Source organism: Arabidopsis thaliana, chromosome 2 (assembly GCF_000001735.4).
Source record: "Arabidopsis thaliana chromosome 2, partial sequence".
In the NCBI taxonomy this organism is placed as follows: Eukaryota; Viridiplantae; Streptophyta; class Magnoliopsida; order Brassicales; family Brassicaceae; genus Arabidopsis; species Arabidopsis thaliana.
The window spans coordinates 8,411,401-8,431,099 of NC_003071.7; the positions used below are offsets into that span (position 1 = coordinate 8,411,401).

Below are 19,699 nucleotides of genomic sequence, written 5' to 3' on the forward strand. Positions count from 1 at the left end.
TACATAAAATATCATAACATCAAACGAAAAACACATATACCACACACGAAAAAAGGGAAAAAAGAAAAGAAATAACCACCATCACTTAGTTTCTGATTCTGGACAAGTAGTTCATGAATCATCTAATATATTAGTCATTATTGATTTCTTAAAGATTTATTGATCAATTCATACATATATTTCTATTTCTAGCCAAATATATAATAGAGCTAGATTTTTATTTTTTTTGTTCATAAAAAGAAAACAGCTTTAATTGATAACAGTTGTTCATTGTTATTTTTGCTACTTAGACGATGGATCATGCATGAAAAGGTACCAAGTAATTCAAACAGTACTGTTATTGGTAGATTTTAGATATATGCATAAATGTGGGGGACAAAAAAAATATAGATACATAAATATAATGGAAATGGTAAAAGAACAAAAATAGATAAAACATAGATAAAGGGAGAAAGAAAAGTACTTTTTTACTTAAGAATATATTTCTGTCCACAACAAGATTTGCTAGGACGAAAAATCAGTAACTATTTCTCAATTCTTCTATGTAGCTCTTTAAAATACTAAAGGTCATCCGATGACCGGCATCAAACCCTTATCCGCAACTTGATACGCACGCTTTGTTCCTTTGCGATCATGCGTGAAATCTTCTCATTCTCATGATGATAAACCTTCCTTATGTCTTGCTCCTTAATTTTTTTCTTTGTTAAAGTGCCTTGCTCCTCTTTGTAACTCAAAGCTCATCATTTGTACAAAAATTAGATCATTTTGTAGCCTTTATTATGTTATATATATTGATGTGATTAGTGTTTGTAATTTGATAGAAAAAACGTACGACTCTGAGCTTTACAACGGCTATTTGGCAATTTACAACGGATATGGCGACTTACGCTATTTTACTGTAAAGATTGAAAATGATATTTGTGTGTCGTTAGGTAAAACATTAGTGAAAACAAAAGGTGGATAGACAAGATATGGTCATATCTATCTAACCATACACAGAGACGTTTGCTGCCATGCATGCATGATGCATATATATATATATATGTGGATATAAAATATATTTAATTTATATACACATAGTCCATAGATAGATAGATAAATAGACGTAGAGAGGGAGAGAGCAGGAGACAAGAAGAGAGTAAGCACGCAGAGCTTTCGAGCATGAGCATGCTAGAAAAAGAGCCATGTGTGCTCACTCTCTTCTGTCGCCTTCGTTATTGCTATTCCCTTACCTCCTTTAGTTGACTTGCTTCATCTTCTTGCATGCATATGATTTTGATGTTATATTAGCCTCGGTCCCTAAAATTACTATATGATATGATGATATGATATGAAACAGTTTGTCTGATTTTAGGGTCTATATATAAGGATTGCTAGGGTCTATATATGATGATGCATGCATAGATTTCATCATCATCATCCACTGACCACTAGCTACGTTTAATTTATAGAAAGATTCCGCCGGATTAAACTCTTATTTCCTGTCAATTTGAGCAACAAGATTCTCTCTTTTCAATTATATATACATAACACATGTCTATAATATACGTACAAACCAATAAAATTGGACTCTTAACAAAATTTTGAGAGTGAGAGATCCCACTTAAAACGAAATAAACTATTTGTTTGGTCATTGCATGCGTAAACGACCACTTGAACAATTAAGTATACATAACATAGGTCTAGATCTATGTGAAAGATTCCCAAACTTAAGATCTCTAGCTAGAACATTCATTGATCCTCCAATCAAAAACCAAAGGAATAAAAAGTAATCTTTGTAAGGGCGAATGTAAAACCGAAACGTAAGCTAGAGGAATTGATATTAAAATGGAAGTAAAAGCGAATATTACTAAAGGTTTTGGAGTTAATTAAATAAAGACAAAAGATGCAAGGACAACGAATTATGAACATCTTCGAAATACGTTTTTAATATTGTTTTGGCATTTGATTTGATTTGATTCTCCTTCCACATTCCCTTGTTCATATGTGTTTGTGTCTCACGCAAGCACTACATAAGCGGTCCCCCTAAATACGTTTCTAGAAACGTCAACGTTTATTCAATCATACCAAAATTTACATGTGTATTCATCAATCAGCCGACCATAAACTACATGGTCCATTAGTCATTACCTATACTGCAATTTTTCTAGCTTTTAACAGCCATTATGTACTTCACAGTTTGGAATACTGGTATGACGAAGAAAAGTCGAGGTAAAAAACGTATTAGAATAAATGTTTATCGTCCAAAGATCGCACCAGCAAAGAATAAGAAACCTAAACCAACAAAGGAACAATTAATGGACCCTGAATTTTCTGATGAAGACGTACTTACCAGCTTGGGTTTTGATGATGGCGGTTACATAATACCACTACCGAAAAAATCTCTCATGTTGATTAATCTACCAGATTCTTTTCGAGATGAGTTGCAAACGATGCATGTCAGTTTTTATCTCCGAGAAGTTGGCAAACTTATGTTTGGGTGAGGACAAATATGCTCTAGTGAATAGTACTAAGAAGTTGATGCTTACAGATGGTCTAGGACGGCTTCATTTGTTTTGGATGAATTCAATTTTTTTTCCGAATCAGTATTTGCGAATGAGATTTATGTAGCCCTAGATGTGAGATTTATGAAAGCTGGAAGTGCCAAAAAGAAAGGTGGAGATTTTAATTGTAACAAAAACGCACAGAGTCTTCTTTATGATTTTTTCTTGGTAGATATAGATGAGGAGATATATGGGTCAAAATTTGAAGAGACGGAAGACCAAAAGAAGTGGAACAAAAAATTTTGAATTGATTTGTCTTCATCATATTGTGCTATTAACATTAAACACGAAATAGAGCATCTGAATCTTGAATTCTATGGAATCTCTAAAACGAATAGACAGATCTCCGCGGAGGAAGTGAAATTCTCTACTCATACTGCATTCAAAATTAATTGAGTTTTTCAATTACATTGGAGGTTTATCCTTTGATACTTTCGGTTTGGTGATTTGAATGAAATGTTGGTTTTGACAGAAAAATGAATAACACTTGCATTAAAATCATCAAAAATTGAATAACACTAGAATCTAAGGAGGTGTATTCGATCTTATATTTTAAGTTATTTGAGTTTTTATATAATTTTGATTTTTTAAAGAATTTGGATGAATTTAAGGAGGTTGTTATGATTTATGGTAAAATCCTCTCAAATTCCACCTAAAACCATGAGATTTAAAATTATATATTTTTAACTAAGAAAATCCACTTAAGTCTCTTAAAGTCACTAAAATCCAATCTTTAAAATGTTTTCAATAACAGAAGATTTTTAAGGAGATTTTAAAATCAGTAATTCAATAGCATTAGATTTCATGATACTTTTAAAAATTCATAATTGAATAACATAGGATATGTTAGTTTGAATAAGATATCCTAGGTGTTAATTTACTATTTTTAAAAAGGTAAGATTTTTTTTCATGTTTTTAAAAAATGTGAGAGTTTTTTTACCTATTTTTCTATTAAAATGAAATGTATAAAATTAAAATTTTGTTTTTAAATAAAATTACTAAATTAAATATTACAAAATATGTATATATTACTATTTAGAATTCAAATATTATCGATACAAAATTAAATTTATTTCTTCAATTCGTCTATTTAAGCAAGCTAGTAATTTGATCGACAAAAAAAAAACAAGCTAGTAAAATATAATTAACAGAATTACTAAATCGGCCGGTTTAGGGATTGCTTTCTCTCAGTCGTCAATTGCACTAAACCACTGGTGGTAATATCGCTGGCGTTTCGCAAGTATCACCGGGAATTGCAAAGAAGCAGAGGACCATGTACGGAGACGCTACAAACTGGAATGAAGATGAGTATAGAGAATCAATTTTGAAGGAGCGAGAGATAGAGACACGCACCGTCTTCAGAACCGCCTGGGCTCCTCCGGCGAGAATCTCTAATCCAGACGCATTTGTTGTAGCCTCCAGCGATGGAACTTTAGCTTTCCATTCACTGAACTCGCTTGTGTCTCAATCGGCGAGTTTTGGCTACTCGAAAGGTCAAGATGTTATGGTGGCTGAACCTGAGAGAGTGGTTAGGGCACACGAAGGTCCTGCTTATGATGTTAAGTTCTATGGTGAAGACGAAGATGCTTTGCTACTTAGGTAGAGACTTAAATCTCTCTTTGTTGATTGATGAGTCTTTGATGAATTGTAATTGAGAGTTTGAAATTTTGATCTGGTTATGTGTAGTTGTGGTGATGATGGTAGAGTTAGGGGATGGAAATGGAGAGAATTTGCTGAATCAGATGTGTCTCTTCATTTGAAAGGTGTGTGTGTGCCATTTTTGTGGTTTTTGATATGAATGATGCTTTTTGGAGCTTAGTGGTTGTTTTTCTTATGATCTACAGAGAATCATCTGAAGCCATTGCTTGAACTGATTAATCCACAACACAAGTGAGTATGAGTTTTGTTCATTTTTTATTCTACTTGATAACTCTGTTACTGAAAATGCTATAATTGTGGGTTCAAATGTCAGTGTTCGTAATAGTTGTGTGTATAATCACCATTCTTTTTCTTATAGAGGTCCTTGGGGTGCGCTTTCACCGATGCCTGAGATCAATGCCATGTCTGTTGATCCTCAGGTTGGAATTGTATTTAAATTTCATTGCTTGGTTAGACAGTCTCACAGGATAACTGTTTCACCCTCTCTCACTTCTTTCGTTTTGATAGTCAGGAAGTGTATTTACAGCAGCTGGTGATTCTTGCGCATATTGTTGGGACGTGGTATGTATTTGACCATGATAGATGTATGTCCTATGTGAATCCAGATATCTTAACTTTCTAAAATCATTTATGTGTATCCAACAATTTCAGGAGAGTGGTAAGATTAAAATGACCTTTAAAGGTCATTCAGACTATTTGCATACTGTAGTTTCTCGTAGTTCTGCAAGTCAGGTAATGATGTTACCATAAATATTAGAAATGCACCTATCCAAATCTGAGTTCCACATTTGGATTTTTGTCTGATTGTAGTCTCTTTCTCCAGATATTGACGGGTTCAGAGGATGGGACTGCGAGAATCTGGGGTAACATGCTCCCGACCATATTTCTTTATGCTGTAATTTCTAGTATTAGGTCATACGTGGTTATAGAACTTTTGAAATCATTTGAGTCTTCATGTTGGTACTTAAGATCCAATGCTCCTCAGTTTTGTTGGCTGCTTCTTACAACTCTATGATGATTCATTTTGGTGATTACAGAACTTTCCACTATGTTATGTTTTGGTTCATGTGGTTTACTTTAGTTGTCTAGACTAAGCTTTGTTCGCTCAAGGGCTTCTTTCTGTTTTGTCAACCAGATTGCAAAACGGGAAAATGTGTTAAAGTAATTGGTTCCCAGGATAAAAAGTCCCGCCTTCGCGTTAGTTCTATGGCCCTTGATGGGAGTGAAAGCTGGTTGGTAAGAACTAAGCAACTAGATAATCTAACATTTTCGCAACCTGCTATTTGTTTGAAGGGATTGTTGCCTCCAGTAACCTAAGAATATAGTTCCTTTCTCCTGAAGAATCACTTAGAAGTTTAAATACTGAACATGTATTTACTGTTATTGGTATGATTTTCTCCTCTTTCAGGTTTGTGGACAGGGCAAAAATTTAGCTTTATGGAATCTTCCCGCCTCAGAATGCGTACAAACAATACCCATCCCTGCACATGTACAGGATGTGATGTTTGATGAAAAGCAAGTAAGCAGAACAAGATTAGATTGAAATTTAAGCAGTGTAATTTAAAGCCTTGGGAGGCCGTGGGTGTTATTTGTTTATCAAGGCTTAATAGGTTTATGTAGTATCTCTTTGAATCATCCCTCTTCAACGAAGTTTATTAAAAAAATTACTGACTTTTCTAAACTAGAAACAGAGGTCAACACCTAGTTTTAATTCCTGTGCTAAAGTTTAAACATCTTTTTAAAAATGTTGTCTTTAACAAGTATCGCACTATCAGATTTTGACTGTAGGAGCAGAACCACTTCTAAGACGTTTCGACTTAAATGGAGCTTTGCTTTCTCAAATTCACTGTGCTCCTTGTTCAGTATTTTCCATTTCCTTGCATCCAGCAGGAGTATGTTTCCAATCCCTTCTTTTCTCCCCATTTCCTATATATGTGTTTGCTTTTCTCCCATTTCCTATGTTACTGCTAATATTCTGCAAATATGTTACCCCTTCTGGACTAGAAACTCAATGTTTAACCGTTGATCCAATTCTTTTGTATTTGCAGGTAGTTGCTGTGGGAGGTTATGGAGGTATTGTTGATGTCATCTCTCAATTTGGAAGCCATCTCTGCACATTTCGTAGCAGTTCATTGTAAAACTCCTTACAGTTTCTTGATTTGGCTCGATACCCTAAAGAGGTACCGAAATGTGTCAGTCAGATTATTGCAGAGGTTAAGAAACCTTTTCTTTGTTTTTCTTAGGATCTTGCTCCTGACTAAAGACCAATTAGTTGTTTGGTTAAGTGTAATTGGTTTGTGGTTCCGTAGTTGCTATCAAATTTGAACCATTAAAATGACATTGGACCGGTTTAGTCTGATCACGTACATTAACTGCCGTTAGAGTTTCAATTTTTTGCGAGTCCTGTTTTCTTATGACCACCATTGATCAAATATTTGGATCCATAACTAAATGATTCTCACTCTTCCAAGTAAAATTTTACCATATTATGCAATTTAATACATGGACAAAACATATAGTTTCCATATCCACAAAAATAAGTCCTCAAAAACATCACTAATCTAAACCTCAAACATCACTCCTGATAAGAGAAACCAAACTCCAGCGATCAACAAAACCAAAGAAGAAGAAAATGAAGAAGCTGTGGAAGCAACAATCTGAATAGGGAAATTGCATTGTCCCTGAGATATATTCTTTGTGGTAATGGTGGCCAAACCTTGGAAGATACAAGCATCCTCATCCTGGTTCTTTACTTGAAAATACATGTTAAACGCATATGAAGCGTTCCCATTTGCATCAAGAGTATTGCAAGAAGACCCGTAACCAAGCGCAGTGCAATCCGAAAAAGTGCAGGCGTAATCTATGTTAGCAGCGAGTTTTGTCAAATCTTTGGCTTCTGTATTAAACATACACCACTTCTTAGGTTGATACGTCACGTTCTCGGCACCAATCAACAACTTGTTCTGTCCTTGACCTGATAGATCTATAGGAAACTTTGGTTGCCCGTCGAATTTGAATATTCCCCAGTGGCGTTCAAACTCTCCCGGTGCTATACTTTTCGCATCCTCATCAAGTAATCCAAACAAGTATACCTCAATGTAGGTTGGTCTCAGTGGAGTGCCTCTGTTTTCCCCAAGCCTTGGTAAAAGACCGTTGTAGAATCTGTAAGCACTGCCTGCGAAAAATACGTTTTCAAAACATTTCATTGCATCTAAAGAACTGGAAAATGTTAGATGTCTTACCACTATTTGCGTGTTTGTCACCCTCTGTTGGCCAACCGACTTCTCCAACGATGATTGGCATATCTCCATGACCAACAGCTTTCAAAGCCGATACCAAAGTGTCGAAATTGGCATCGAAAACGTTTGTGTAAGCAATACCATTGTCATCTACTGGTTTAGCACCATCAAAGAAGGCGTAATTGAGTGGAAAATCATCATTCCCATAGAGGCTTAAGAAAGGGTAGATGTTAATGGTGATGGGTGCACTGTTATTGCCAAGAAAGTCAACAATCTGAGTCATTTGACCGATGATATCAGGACGGAATCTTCCTGCAGATGGCACAGGGTTGCTTGATGGTGAATCGTAGACATCCGCGTTTAAAGGGACTGTCGCTTTGACGGAGCTTCCTAGTCCAGCTTCATTCAAAGCGTTTTGGATGTTTTGAAGTGCAGGGAATGTGAGGTTTATAAATGATCCATTGTATGATTTGAGGAATGGCTCATTTCCAACAGCTACAAACCTGAAAACACATCCACAAGAGATTAGACATATAAACATTTTGACAATGTTCTTACCAGATTAACATTTTCAGAGAATTGATTTCACAACCGAACACATTAGAACCAATATATAACAAGCAGAGGGAGAAACTCACTAACGTGATATTGACACCACCATTGAAGTTATAACGAGTGACATTCTTATGAACCCAATCTTTAGCTCGGTCATAACTTCCCATAACCTTAAGCTGATCATTAGGAATAGCAACCATAACTTCAAGACCAGAGCCAGAAAGTGCACTCATAGTGGTCTCATCCGCATCAAAAAGCTTAACTTTGTTAATGTTATTGTCCTTAAGCATTTGAACCACTTTCTTTGGTGGAAGCTTATGTGTAGCCATTGTTCCCCAGTTGACACCTAGCCCATCTACCATAACAATACCCATGATTCCAAATCCAACGACGAAGGCCAACAGATTCATCGTCCTGAGAAACAATGAAATGGCTTACCAGGTGTTTTCACCCAAATTCAAACCCTTAACTTGAACACTCGTAAAATCTCACTTAAACCCCAGAAATTGAAGATATTTACATTTTCCTAAATGGAGGTCAATCAAAACATCATAAAGTTCAAAGCTTTTCACGCAAAATCTACGAGATAACCAAAAATAAAGCCAAAGATACGATTTTTAACAAAAAAAAATGAGAATGGGGACTAGACCTTTCCACTGAGAGTAACAATCGTCAAGCAAAAAGATTGATTCTTTTTTCTCTCTTTAACTTTTCCGGAAAAAAAGTTTTAAGCTTTGATCTTTCTCTGATTGAGCTTGACGGTGAATAATATGCTTTGTGATTGGTTCTTGGAACTTGGAAGTATTTGGTAAAAGCCCAAATTAAAAGTTTTAAGTAAACATTGCACTTTTAGAATTTTATTGTATTGTTTTTATGGTCAGTAAATAATGACCCAATGTGTTTTATGTTTGACAAATGTTTTAGAGTGGTTATTGGTAGATGAATTTTTCTAATTTTCAGATTTTATTGTCAATAATTCATGGATTCTTTTAAAGTTTTAGTAAAATACATTGTTATTGGGTTGTAAGCTTTTAAATTCTATTCAAAAAAAAAATTATTCAAATAGTTTAGTTATTATAAATTCTCTAATTCTAACAAATATATCTTAATATTAAGATATGAAATTCTATGTTTTTACTCATGAAGCACAACTTTCTTAATCTATATATACATTTTTGGAGGGGATTTTTGAAGATAATGTTGAAGATTTGAACCATAATTCAACAATTAATTCAAATGGGTGGGTTTTACCCGGTTTAACTCTGTTCGGATCCTGGATAACATGTTTAATTCTGTTCTGATCTTGGATAACATTAATTTTTGGAAAAGTTACCTAAAACCTAATAATTAAAAACGAAAATTAATGATTTACTTACCAAATTTAATATAAACAATATCTCTAAACTAACCATATTTTTTATTTACCTTAACTAATTTCCTAAAATATTTCTACCTAATTTAAACATAAATATATAAATCTTCTTTCATTTTTATTTGATCTTATACTTTATTTATTTTGAATTTATATAAAATATATATAGTTAATAAAATATTATATTTTTCTGAATATGATGTAATTTAAATTTTTTAAAACGGACATATATTATTCAACCTATGAAGAAATAATATATGTACAATGTCCCACATCGCTTAGAAAAATTGGACAATGGTTCAGACCCATATTATAAAAGGACCAAAATGATTCTGATTACGAATGAGCAGAAAGCTTGATTTATCAGGCGTCCAAAATTAAAATAGTTATCCGATTTTACTCGGATTTTTTATTTTAAAGAATTGAAACTTTAAAATATTTCAAGAAATTATAAATATTATAACTTTATCAAAAGTTAAATATTATAATTTTAAAATCTTTTTATAAAGTTTATCTTTAAAAAATGCTTGAAATATTTATAATTTTAAAACTTATAAAGTTTTAAAGTATAAGTTTTTAAAATTATAAATTGAATTTTACAAGAAATTTAAATATTATAAATATATAAAAAATATATTAATACGAGACGATATATTACAGGAAAAATCTTAAATATAACAATCAAAATTCAATGATGAATTTTGGGTCGATATTGTATTTTTTTAAGTTTCAAATTTTATAATATTGAAATTTATAAGAAAATGACAAAATTATGTTTAATTTTACGGGACTGGGTTATATGGTAGGACGGGTTTGGGTGGATAATAATTACGATTTTAGAATGTTCCACATCGCTTAAAAAAATTGGACAATGGTCAAGAGCCATACTATAAAAAGGACCAAAATGATTTCGATTACGAATGAGCATGAAACTTGATTTATGAGGTGTCCAAAATTAAAATGGTTTGTTTACTAGGGTTATTTATTTTAAAAAATTGAAACGTTAAAAAGTTTAAAAAATTATAAATTAAATATTACAAGAAATTTAAACAATATAAAAGATATTAATACGGGACGATATACTGCTAGAGAAATCTTAGATATAACACTCAAAATTCAATGATGAAATTTGGATCAATATTAATCATTTTGAAAGTTTCTAATTTTATAAATATTTGAAATTTATAATAAAATGACAAATTTGTGTTTAATTTCACGGGACGGGGTTATATGGTGTGACGGATTTGAGTGGATAATAACATGGGATAGTATGCTATGGAAAAAACATATAATAACAATCATAATATAATTATATAATCTTAAACACTAAACAAAATTAACAATATTAAAAAAAAAACTTAAAACTTTAATTTTTTTTAAAAAAATTTTGATTCTTATATTAGAAATTTAAACATTATAAATATTTAAACTTTATACTACGGGTGAAATTTTAGAATTGACTGTTTAGGTTGATAAGAATTTACGATAGAACTAGGAGTTAAATCCTAGAATGACAATTAAAATATAATTATACAATTAAATACTACCACGAGTGAAATCCTAGAATTGACGAGTTTGAATCGATATTAATATGGGATAGTGTACTACGGGTGATATTTTAGAATTGACTGGTTTGGGTTGATAATAATTTGCGATAGAATTAGGAGTGAAATCCTAGAATGACAATTAAAATATAATTATACAACTAAATACTATCACGGGTGAAATCCTAGAATTGACGGGCTTGATTTGATATCAATATGGGATGGTGTACTACGGGTGATATTTTAGAATTGACTGGTTTGGGTTGATAATAATTTGCGATAGAATTAGGAGTGAAATCCTAGAATGACAATTAAAATATAATTATACAATTAAATACTACCACGGGTGAAATCTTAGAATTGACGGGTTTGATTCGATATTAATATGGGATGGTGTACTACGGGTGAAATCCGAGAAACAACAATCAAAATACAATTATAAAATATTAAACATTTAACAAAATAAACAAATACAACTTAAAACTTTAAAATTTGAGTTATAAAATTTCTTCTCGCGGTGAATTATACATTTAAATCAAACAATAGCATAAATTTATTAAATCATCATAAAAAATATTCAATTATTTTTTATTTAATAAAAATATAGGCCCGCGGGTTAATATCTAGTACTATGCATATCCAAAAAATTTTACAAATTTATGAAACAACAAAAAAACACAAACCCAAACCCAACGATCAAAACAACAACAACCTTTGATTTTTCTTTTAGCAAATCTCATGTGTAGCAAAGATTATTATGCAAATCATGTCACAACCCAAATTTCGTGAGACATAACCATGGATAAAATATACAAAATAGGATATTAGAAGGGAAATTGCAAATGCCAGTAAAATTTCTCTCACCTATTCTCGACAAAAAACATTATTCTGAATTGAAATAATTGATTGATACTCTATACAAAATGGTCATGTAGAAAGAATCATCCTTATAAACAAATTAAAACATACCTAAAACTGGAGAATATGATATGTTAATTAGGACAGCTAGGAAAAACAAAATATTGTAATCATTTCTAAAAAAGCATAAATATACAATATCTCTTATACAGAGAATTTGGTAAAATATATCTTATACATAGAATTTTGGTAAAATAAATTTTGATATAAATCTATTACAATTAGTGACAACCAATCATGATATTTGGTTAAAACAATCCATGCATATTTGTTAATCCACAAAAAAAGTTTAAATATCTAACTCTGAAATCTCTAAAATCTTTACACCTATGCATCTACCAATAATGATTCTGAAAGTTTCAGAAAAATGTCTGGAAATATATAACTGTGTTGGGTTTTCATTTGAAAATTATGATCTCTTACTAGTAATAACGTCATGGAAATTGCAACACAGAAAAAGACTTATAAAGTTTTCTGATATTTTTCTAATTTAGGATTTTCTTTTTAAAAAATACAAAGAAAAACCGACTATAGAAATGTTGGTGTAAATTAAACAGGAGGAAGAGTTTTATCCAATAATACAGTATACAAGTAACAAGATGAAGAACCTCGGGAACTTGATACGTTTGAGGGTTAACAGTGAATCATATTTTTTATATAACCAAGTCATAAACTAGAGAAACCATATAAATTGAACAAACGAAAAAAGACAATCTCACTTCCATGGTTAGTAATCTTTCATTTAGAAAGATCTTAAGGGAAATATATAATTGTATATTCTCTCTCTATACCACACAATTCCGATGAACACACAATCTGGTATATTGTACATTTGTTTATAATGCTTGGCACGACGGCTTGTGATAAGGCTTTATCGTCTCATAAAAGGAAAACGTAGTCATTCGATCATCTCCCAAAGTTTCAATCTTCTCTACTGTCTTCGTTTATTTCAAATGATTATGAGTTGATTAATTATTCAAAACACAGAAGATCTCTCTATACATATATATATATATATATATAGAAACCTTTCAAACCATTTCGCAAATTGGTTGTTTCTCACTTTCTCTAGCGTAAATCTCGATGAGCTTAAGTTAAAACTTACCTTCAGGGTCATTTGTTTTGTTATGTGACAATCTTCTAGATTAATATTCCACTTACTACTTCCTGCTTAAAATATTTAGTTACATCACATGACCATGTAATTGAATTTATCCTCTTTATAATATAAACTACGAAAATCTGAAGAAGAAAAAAATTATCGAAAAGAGAATCATATTCTGGTACTAGCAAAATAAATTTGGTAGAAGATATATATATATTTTTCTATATGTAAACTTCAAAATTAATGCCTAAGATATGCTAAAAATTTGCGAAGGAGTCAGGGGGAAAGCTTGAGAGGACCAATGCATGGCATTGCTTTTACTGACAGTAAACAGTGTCACGCTCACGACCCATTCTTCCCGTTCCATTTGGTTTTATTTATTTCAAAGTTTAATATTCCTTTTGTATAACATTCAAATCTTCACATGATTGATTGTGTGAAAACCCCACAGATTTTACTACAATAGGGGGAGTTGACTTAAAATAGCTATTGATGTCGAAAAAATGTATTTTAGTTATAAATTATACTAAAGAAAATTTTTGATTTGTCTGTTGTTTAAGCATATGTATTGTTAAACTTAAAAAAATATGTATTGTTAATCTTAAAAATGTAGGAGTACACATCAAATACTCGAGCATAATCAAAACCGTATTCATAGACCGATGTGAGAATCAAATAGAAGATAATGTGATTTTTTAAAATATCGTATCTCCAAATCAATCACTTAGAAGATAATGTAATTCTTTATGTGCTACATAAATAAATATATATATATATATATATATATATCTTGTATATATGTCTTGACAAAAAATTGCCAGTCAAAAACCATGACTGAATCAAACTATAAGTCGGATTGAATCAAACTATAAGTCGGATGAGTATTAATTTCCATTATGTTTCTATACTTTACAAACCGGAAAATAGATATTATAGATACCAAAAAAGTAGATTTGTGTATATTATTAGAAGATTTGGAATTTCATCATTATCAGGATCTAAAGTACTTCCCTAATTAAATCATGTCGGTTGAAAAAGCTCAATGAATGTTTGAAATTTGGAAAGTTTATTAAATTCGGATCTTTTTTTTTTGTTTGTCGTCCCAAACATTTTTATTTTATTACAAATAATCAACTTATCCTTACTACTAAATCATTTCATATCTTTGATACCAACAAATCATTTCATATTCTATTTTGATGTTTAAGAAAACACTATTTACCAGTTACAAAATATTATAAGGATTGTTGTTTAGAAAAAAAAGTACAAGTTGAATTCTTTTTGTCAAATATAAAATTGACTTTTTAATATATAATTGACTTATTGAACATGATTACAGAATTAATCATCTACAAAACTTTCCAAGTTTATAATAAATACATTTCAAAGACTATTAGTTCTTCTTAAAATATTTCTAAAAGTGATCAAAGACTACCACATATAATTCAGAAAAAGTAGAAGTTGATTTCTTTTTGTCAAATAAATAATTGACTTAAAATAGTTTGGAAAGCCATTGAACTTGATTATAGAATTGATAATGTACATAAAAAAATTCCAAGTTTATAATAAATACATTTTTCAAATGCTATATCAGTTCTTCTTAAAATATTTCACTAAAAAAACACTCAAATATAGAATAAATTTATTGAATAACATACCAACTGTAAAACAGAATTTGACAAAAAAAAAAAAAAAATGAAATGAAGATGAAGACAAAAATAAATCACCAGAGGATCTTATGCAAAAAAATATATGAATACACAATAAACCATATTGATATTTTTAAAATAAAATAAAAACAGAAAAATATCCCAACACCGCTTTTCAATTAAAAATCTTCCGTCACCATTGTTGTCATCTTCCTCTCTCGTGAATCCTTTTTCCTTTCTTCTTCTTCTTCTCTTCAGAGAAAACTTTGCTTCTCTTTCTATAAGGAACCAGACACGAATCCCATTCCCACCGATTTCTTAGCTTCTTCCTTCAATCCGCTCTTTCCCTCTCCATTAGATTCTGTTTCCTCTTTCAATTTCTTCTGCATGCTTCTCGATTCTCTCTGACGCCTCTTTTCTCCCGACGCTGTTTCGTCAAACGCTTTTCGAAATGGCGATTTTGGATTCTGCTGGCGTTACTACGGTGACGGAGAACGGTGGCGGAGAGTTCGTCGATCTTGATAGGCTTCGTCGACGGAAATCGAGATCGGATTCTTCTAACGGACTTCTTCTCTCTGGTTCCGATAATAATTCTCCTTCGGATGATGTTGGAGCTCCCGCCGACGTTAGGGATCGGATTGATTCCGTTGTTAACGATGACGCTCAGGGAACAGCCAATTTGGCCGGAGATAATAACGGTGGTGGCGATAATAACGGTGGTGGAAGAGGCGGCGGAGAAGGAAGAGGAAACGCCGATGCTACGTTTACGTATCGACCGTCGGTTCCAGCTCATCGGAGGGCGAGAGAGAGTCCACTTAGCTCCGACGCAATCTTCAAACAGGTTTAAAATCTCAGAAATCTTCGAATTTGGTGTTTGCTTGTTGTTTTATATGGAATTGAGTTTGGTGATTGTTTTGCATTGCAGAGCCATGCCGGATTATTCAACCTCTGTGTAGTAGTTCTTATTGCTGTAAACAGTAGACTCATCATCGAAAATCTTATGAAGGTTTGCTGTTACTTGTTTCTCCTTTTAGGAATTGAATTGCTTGAAAATTTATCAGAGACGAATAACTTTGTTGTTGCTATCATTCATGTAGTATGGTTGGTTGATCAGAACGGATTTCTGGTTTAGTTCAAGATCGCTGCGAGATTGGCCGCTTTTCATGTGTTGGTAAAAGAAGATGTTTTTTATTTCCAGCAATGTTACATTGTTATACGTATAATGATGAGTTTAGTGATCAAGTTCCTCTTTGATTCTTCTTTCTTGTTGCAGTATATCCCTTTCGATCTTTCCTTTGGCTGCCTTTACGGTTGAGAAATTGGTACTTCAGAAATACATATCAGAACCTGTGAGTAATTACTATTCTCCAGCCATTACTGTAATTTTTATTGAAGACAAGTTTGTATCATGAAGAACTTACAAGTTCTGTTTTGAAAATGCTCAAGGTTGTCATCTTTCTTCATATTATTATCACCATGACAGAGGTTTTGTATCCAGTTTACGTCACCCTAAGGTGATACTGTTTTTCTGGTCTCAGTTTGTGATACTGTTTTTAAGTTTAGTTGTCTGACCCGGTGATCTTGAAAATGGACAGGTGTGATTCTGCTTTTTTATCAGGTGTCACTTTGATGCTCCTCACTTGCATTGTGTGGCTAAAGTTGGTTTCTTATGCTCATACTAGCTATGACATAAGATCCCTAGCCAATGCAGCTGATAAGGTAAAATACGAAAAAGAAGCGTATGTATTAGTCACTTGCACTGTGTTACTGTTTTAACCAAACACTGTTATGAACTTTAGGCCAATCCTGAAGTCTCCTACTACGTTAGCTTGAAGAGCTTGGCATATTTCATGGTCGCTCCCACATTGTGTTATCAGGTAACTGCAAAGTGCATCAACCATTCTTATACTTGCAAGAGTTTCTTGTCTAAACCTCGGATCTTTGCTTTTCCCCAGCCAAGTTATCCACGTTCTGCATGTATACGGAAGGGTTGGGTGGCTCGTCAATTTGCAAAACTGGTCATATTCACCGGATTCATGGGATTTATAATAGAACAAGTACGTTTTCACATCTTGCTTTATTAGTTTTCCTTGGTGAAAATCATCATCCCTGCGTTGTCACCACTTGACTTCATGTTCTTTTGTTACATTTTGGCAGTATATAAATCCTATTGTCAGGAACTCAAAGCATCCTTTGAAAGGCGATCTTCTATATGCTATTGAAAGAGTGTTGAAGCTTTCAGTTCCAAATTTATATGTGTGGCTCTGCATGTTCTACTGCTTCTTCCACCTTTGGTATGCTGTGATCCCATCTCTTTCAAAATAATTTGCAAATTCGAAAAACCGAAAAAGGCTAAATCTCATACGAATTTGATATTTTTAGTTTCTTAGAGTCGGTGATGTAATTTCAGTTACTGAACGCAAATCTCTTGTCCAAAGGTTAAACATATTGGCAGAGCTTCTCTGCTTCGGGGATCGTGAATTCTACAAAGATTGGTGGAATGCAAAAAGTGTGGGAGATGTGAGCTATTTTACTCAAAAGAAAACTTATGATTTTTAATGTTGTCGTTGTTTTTGGGTCATCTAACTAACCAAATTCATGTATTCACTGTCTTCCTTTATCAGTACTGGAGAATGTGGAATATGGTATGGTTCTCTTCCTAAACATCACCTTCTTTTGTACACAAAATAGAAGAAGAGAGCTAATTAAGATCTTGTTTTCCTTGACAGCCTGTTCATAAATGGATGGTTCGACATATATACTTCCCGTGCTTGCGCAGCAAGATACCAAAGGTGAGTGAGATATATACCGATATGCAATTGTCGAGATTTGTTTCTGTGATATAAATTTAACCCTCCACACACTTGTTTTTCAGACACTCGCCATTATCATTGCTTTCCTAGTCTCTGCAGTCTTTCATGAGGTATACATACTTTCTACATTGCCCTGTCTCTAGACGCATGAACACACGCTAGTGAAAGAAATGCTAATATTCAAAGCATTGTTTTTACTTAACGATCTTGTGTTACAAATTTCCTTTTGACAGCTATGCATCGCAGTTCCTTGTCGTCTCTTCAAGCTATGGGCTTTTCTTGGGATTATGTTTCAGGTTAAAAAATTACTAAACTGCTGCAGTCGATTTTTACTAAACTCTAATCTCATATTCTGACCAACCAATTTGTTTGAGTAGGTGCCTTTGGTCTTCATCACAAACTATCTACAGGAAAGGTTTGGCTCAACGGTATGCTCTCAAAACCCGAGAAAATAGAACGAATAACTCTTTCTTTCATAGCCTAGCCATTTAAATCGCAATGCTGAAACTTAATAATAAAGGTGATCTGTTTTGGAATGGGATCATATTATTAGGTGGGGAACATGATCTTCTGGTTCATCTTCTGCATTTTCGGACAACCGATGTGTGTGCTTCTTTATTACCACGACCTGATGAACCGAAAAGGATCGATGTCATGAAACAACTGTTCAAAAAATGACTTTCTTCAAACATCTATGGCCTCGTTGGATCTCCGTTGATGTTGTGGTGGTTCTGATGCTAAAACGACAAATAGTGTTATAACCATTGAAGAAGAAAAGAAAATTAGAGTTGTTGTATCTGCAAAAATTTTGGTAGAGACACGCGAACCCGTTTGGATTTTGTTATGGTGTAAAGAAATTTCAATCAAAAAACTGTTGTAATAATTGTTACCAAAAAGAAATGCTTTTCTGGAAACGAGGGGAAAAATAGTAGTTTTGTTAGGTTTTACTGTTTGGACCAAATCTAGTAAAAAACTTTTTGTAATAAGGAAAAAAAAAGAACAAATGTGATAAATGCATGGGGATTGTATGAAACCTTCCAATAAAGTTGATTGGTGGTCCCGTTTTGGGGATGGCCATTATTTATTTATCTTTTTTTTAGCGTATTTATTTATGTCGTATGTATCCAAGGGGAGACAAGACTCTAAATTGCAATAAGTGTTGAGGCCCGAACATCATCATTGACAATATCAGTTAATACATTACATATGGCAAATGGTAGAGAAAATGTCGATGTGCAGCAAACACTTTTACCCATTCGAATTATGTTATGAAGCTTTCTTTTACCTTTTCAAACACTTAGCTCATTAGATGCTATATAAAGTGATACCTTAAATGAATTTAATACTGAAATCTAGATTTCGAGAAGAAAATATGCAACATAACTCTTAGGATATGGAATACTAATAATCTAATATGTATTTAATAGGTGGAGCAAGCAACGAAATAATCAACCTTTTCTTTGTGTTATATTAAACCTCATCGGCAAATTATTTAGCTTTAATAGATATATCTTATCTTTTTTTTGGTGCGAATATAGAGATACCTTATCTAAAGGTCCAAGTCTTTAACAATTTGCATAAATTAAATTAAAATATTTCATTGTACAAGAAATTCAAATGAAACTCATAGTGTATAAACATTTAGTCGAGTTACAAAGAAACAAAGTTATTTATGGTTACTTCTTTCCTTAAAAGGAAAAGAAAATGGTTACGAGAGGAACCACGTGAAGATCACGTAGAGAGGTTGGTCAAACATAGAAATTCAGTTGGAAGTAAATTTAATTTTTAACGCTCCACCGACTCTCGGAGACAGCTGCCTCTGACTCAGCGCCTCATGTTGACTTGGCAGTCTATTATTAATATTGTCGACTTTTTTTTTTTGTTGGACTATAAAAGCGATATTTTGTGTCCTATTTTTTTTTTTTTTTGACAAAGTGATATACTATTTACATTTAAGATTAATTATTTTTATTACTCAAATTAGTAGTTATATATTTCAATTTAATTCAATCTGAAATTCATCTCAATTTTCTATCCACGAAAGAAAGACATGAAAATCAACTGAAGTATGGTTTCTGTTTTTATATACTTTTTAAGAATTTTTTATGCTACTAGAAGAAATTTAGAATACTGTATATATTTTTGGATGAAAATTTAAAATAATCTTTAGAATGCGAAATTAGAAAATAACTACACAATAACATTATATCTCTAATTTTTTTTTTTATATAGTTTCCAAATAAACAAAACAACAACTGTATCACGTTTTGTTAATTTCATTTACCTAATCAAGACATTCTTA

At 32.4% G+C, this 19,699-nt stretch overlaps 4 protein-coding genes and 1 non-coding gene across 6 annotated transcripts; 3 read left to right on the plus strand and 2 right to left on the minus strand.

Moving 5' to 3' along the window:
- Nucleotides 1-300: 300 nt before the first annotated feature.
- Nucleotides 301-2,483, plus strand: AT2G19420 (uncharacterized protein; the record flags this gene model as incomplete). The annotated part of the gene is made up of 3 exons (NM_127500.1): nt 301-319; nt 822-932; nt 2,179-2,483. The coding sequence occupies 3 exons, from the start codon at nt 301-303 to the stop codon at nt 2,481-2,483; spliced, it is 435 nt and encodes a 144-aa protein (NP_179532.1).
- On the minus strand, nt 1,116-1,218 carry MIR156g. Its single transcript, NR_140637.1, has one exon. It is a non-coding gene; the product is annotated as a microRNA ath-MIR156g precursor (primary transcript).
- Nucleotides 2,484-3,645: 1,162 nt separating the features above from the next.
- DWA1 (DWD (DDB1-binding WD40 protein) hypersensitive to ABA 1) lies at nt 3,646-6,594 on the plus strand. The gene is made up of 11 exons (NM_179658.4): nt 3,646-4,142; nt 4,230-4,306; nt 4,388-4,433; nt 4,561-4,621; nt 4,710-4,763; nt 4,854-4,934; nt 5,026-5,065; nt 5,338-5,438; nt 5,611-5,721; nt 5,978-6,094; nt 6,251-6,594. Exons 1-11 carry the CDS (start codon nt 3,817-3,819, stop codon nt 6,338-6,340), a joined length of 1,104 nt encoding a protein of 367 aa, NP_849989.1. The 5' UTR covers nt 3,646-3,816; the 3' UTR covers nt 6,341-6,594.
- Nucleotides 6,595-6,677: 83 nt separating this feature from the next.
- AT2G19440 (O-Glycosyl hydrolases family 17 protein) lies at nt 6,678-8,795 on the minus strand. Of its 2 annotated transcripts, NM_001335636.1 has the most exons (4): nt 8,646-8,795; nt 8,084-8,410; nt 7,445-7,944; nt 6,678-7,377 (listed from the first exon to the last, which is right to left on the minus strand). In NM_001335636.1, the coding sequence occupies exons 2-4, from the start codon at nt 8,404-8,406 to the stop codon at nt 6,764-6,766; spliced, it is 1,437 nt and encodes a 478-aa protein (NP_001318248.1). In that variant the 5' UTR covers nt 8,407-8,410; nt 8,646-8,795; the 3' UTR covers nt 6,678-6,763. The 2 variants fall into 2 exon arrangements, with proteins under 2 accessions (NP_001318248.1, NP_179534.1); NM_127502.2 differs by lacking the exon at nt 8,646-8,795 and having other exon boundaries at nt 6,744-7,377; nt 8,084-8,523.
- Nucleotides 8,796-14,716: 5,921 nt separating this feature from the next.
- On the plus strand, nt 14,717-18,453 carry TAG1 (membrane bound O-acyl transferase (MBOAT) family protein). The gene is made up of 16 exons (NM_127503.3): nt 14,717-15,425; nt 15,510-15,590; nt 15,682-15,755; nt 15,858-15,933; nt 16,031-16,098; nt 16,180-16,303; nt 16,384-16,461; nt 16,540-16,641; nt 16,742-16,878; nt 17,023-17,104; nt 17,209-17,229; nt 17,314-17,376; nt 17,460-17,507; nt 17,631-17,693; nt 17,775-17,825; nt 17,951-18,453. Exons 1-16 carry the CDS (start codon nt 15,036-15,038, stop codon nt 18,053-18,055), a joined length of 1,563 nt encoding a protein of 520 aa, NP_179535.1. The 5' UTR covers nt 14,717-15,035; the 3' UTR covers nt 18,056-18,453.
- Nucleotides 18,454-19,699: the final 1,246 nt, after the last annotated feature.

Bases quoted from the DNA above. Each gene is read 5' to 3' on its own strand.
- TAG1 (NM_127503.3), top strand. From the start codon at position 15,036: ATGGCGATTTTGGATTCTGCTGGCGTTACTACGGTGACGGAGAACGGT. The intron at 15,426-15,509 runs GTTTAAAATCTC...TTTGCATTGCAG, and splicing joins CCGACGCAATCTTCAAACAG to AGCCATGCCGGATTATTCAA. The intron at 15,591-15,681 runs GTTTGCTGTTAC...TCATTCATGTAG, and splicing joins TCATCGAAAATCTTATGAAG to TATGGTTGGTTGATCAGAAC.
- DWA1 (NM_179658.4), top strand. From the start codon at position 3,817: ATGTACGGAGACGCTACAAACTGGAATGAAGATGAGTATAGAGAATCA. The intron at 4,622-4,709 runs GTTGGAATTGTA...TCGTTTTGATAG, and splicing joins CCATGTCTGTTGATCCTCAG to TCAGGAAGTGTATTTACAGC. The intron at 5,066-5,337 runs GTAACATGCTCC...TTTGTCAACCAG, and splicing joins TGGGACTGCGAGAATCTGGG to ATTGCAAAACGGGAAAATGT.
- AT2G19440 (NM_001335636.1), bottom strand. From the start codon at position 8,406: ATGAATCTGTTGGCCTTCGTCGTTGGATTTGGAATCATGGGTATTGTT. The intron at 7,945-8,083 runs GTTAGTGAGTTT...ATGTGTTTTCAG, and splicing joins AATGGTGGTGTCAATATCAC to GTTTGTAGCTGTTGGAAATG. The intron at 7,378-7,444 runs GTAAGACATCTA...TATTTTTCGCAG, and splicing joins TGACAAACACGCAAATAGTG to GCAGTGCTTACAGATTCTAC.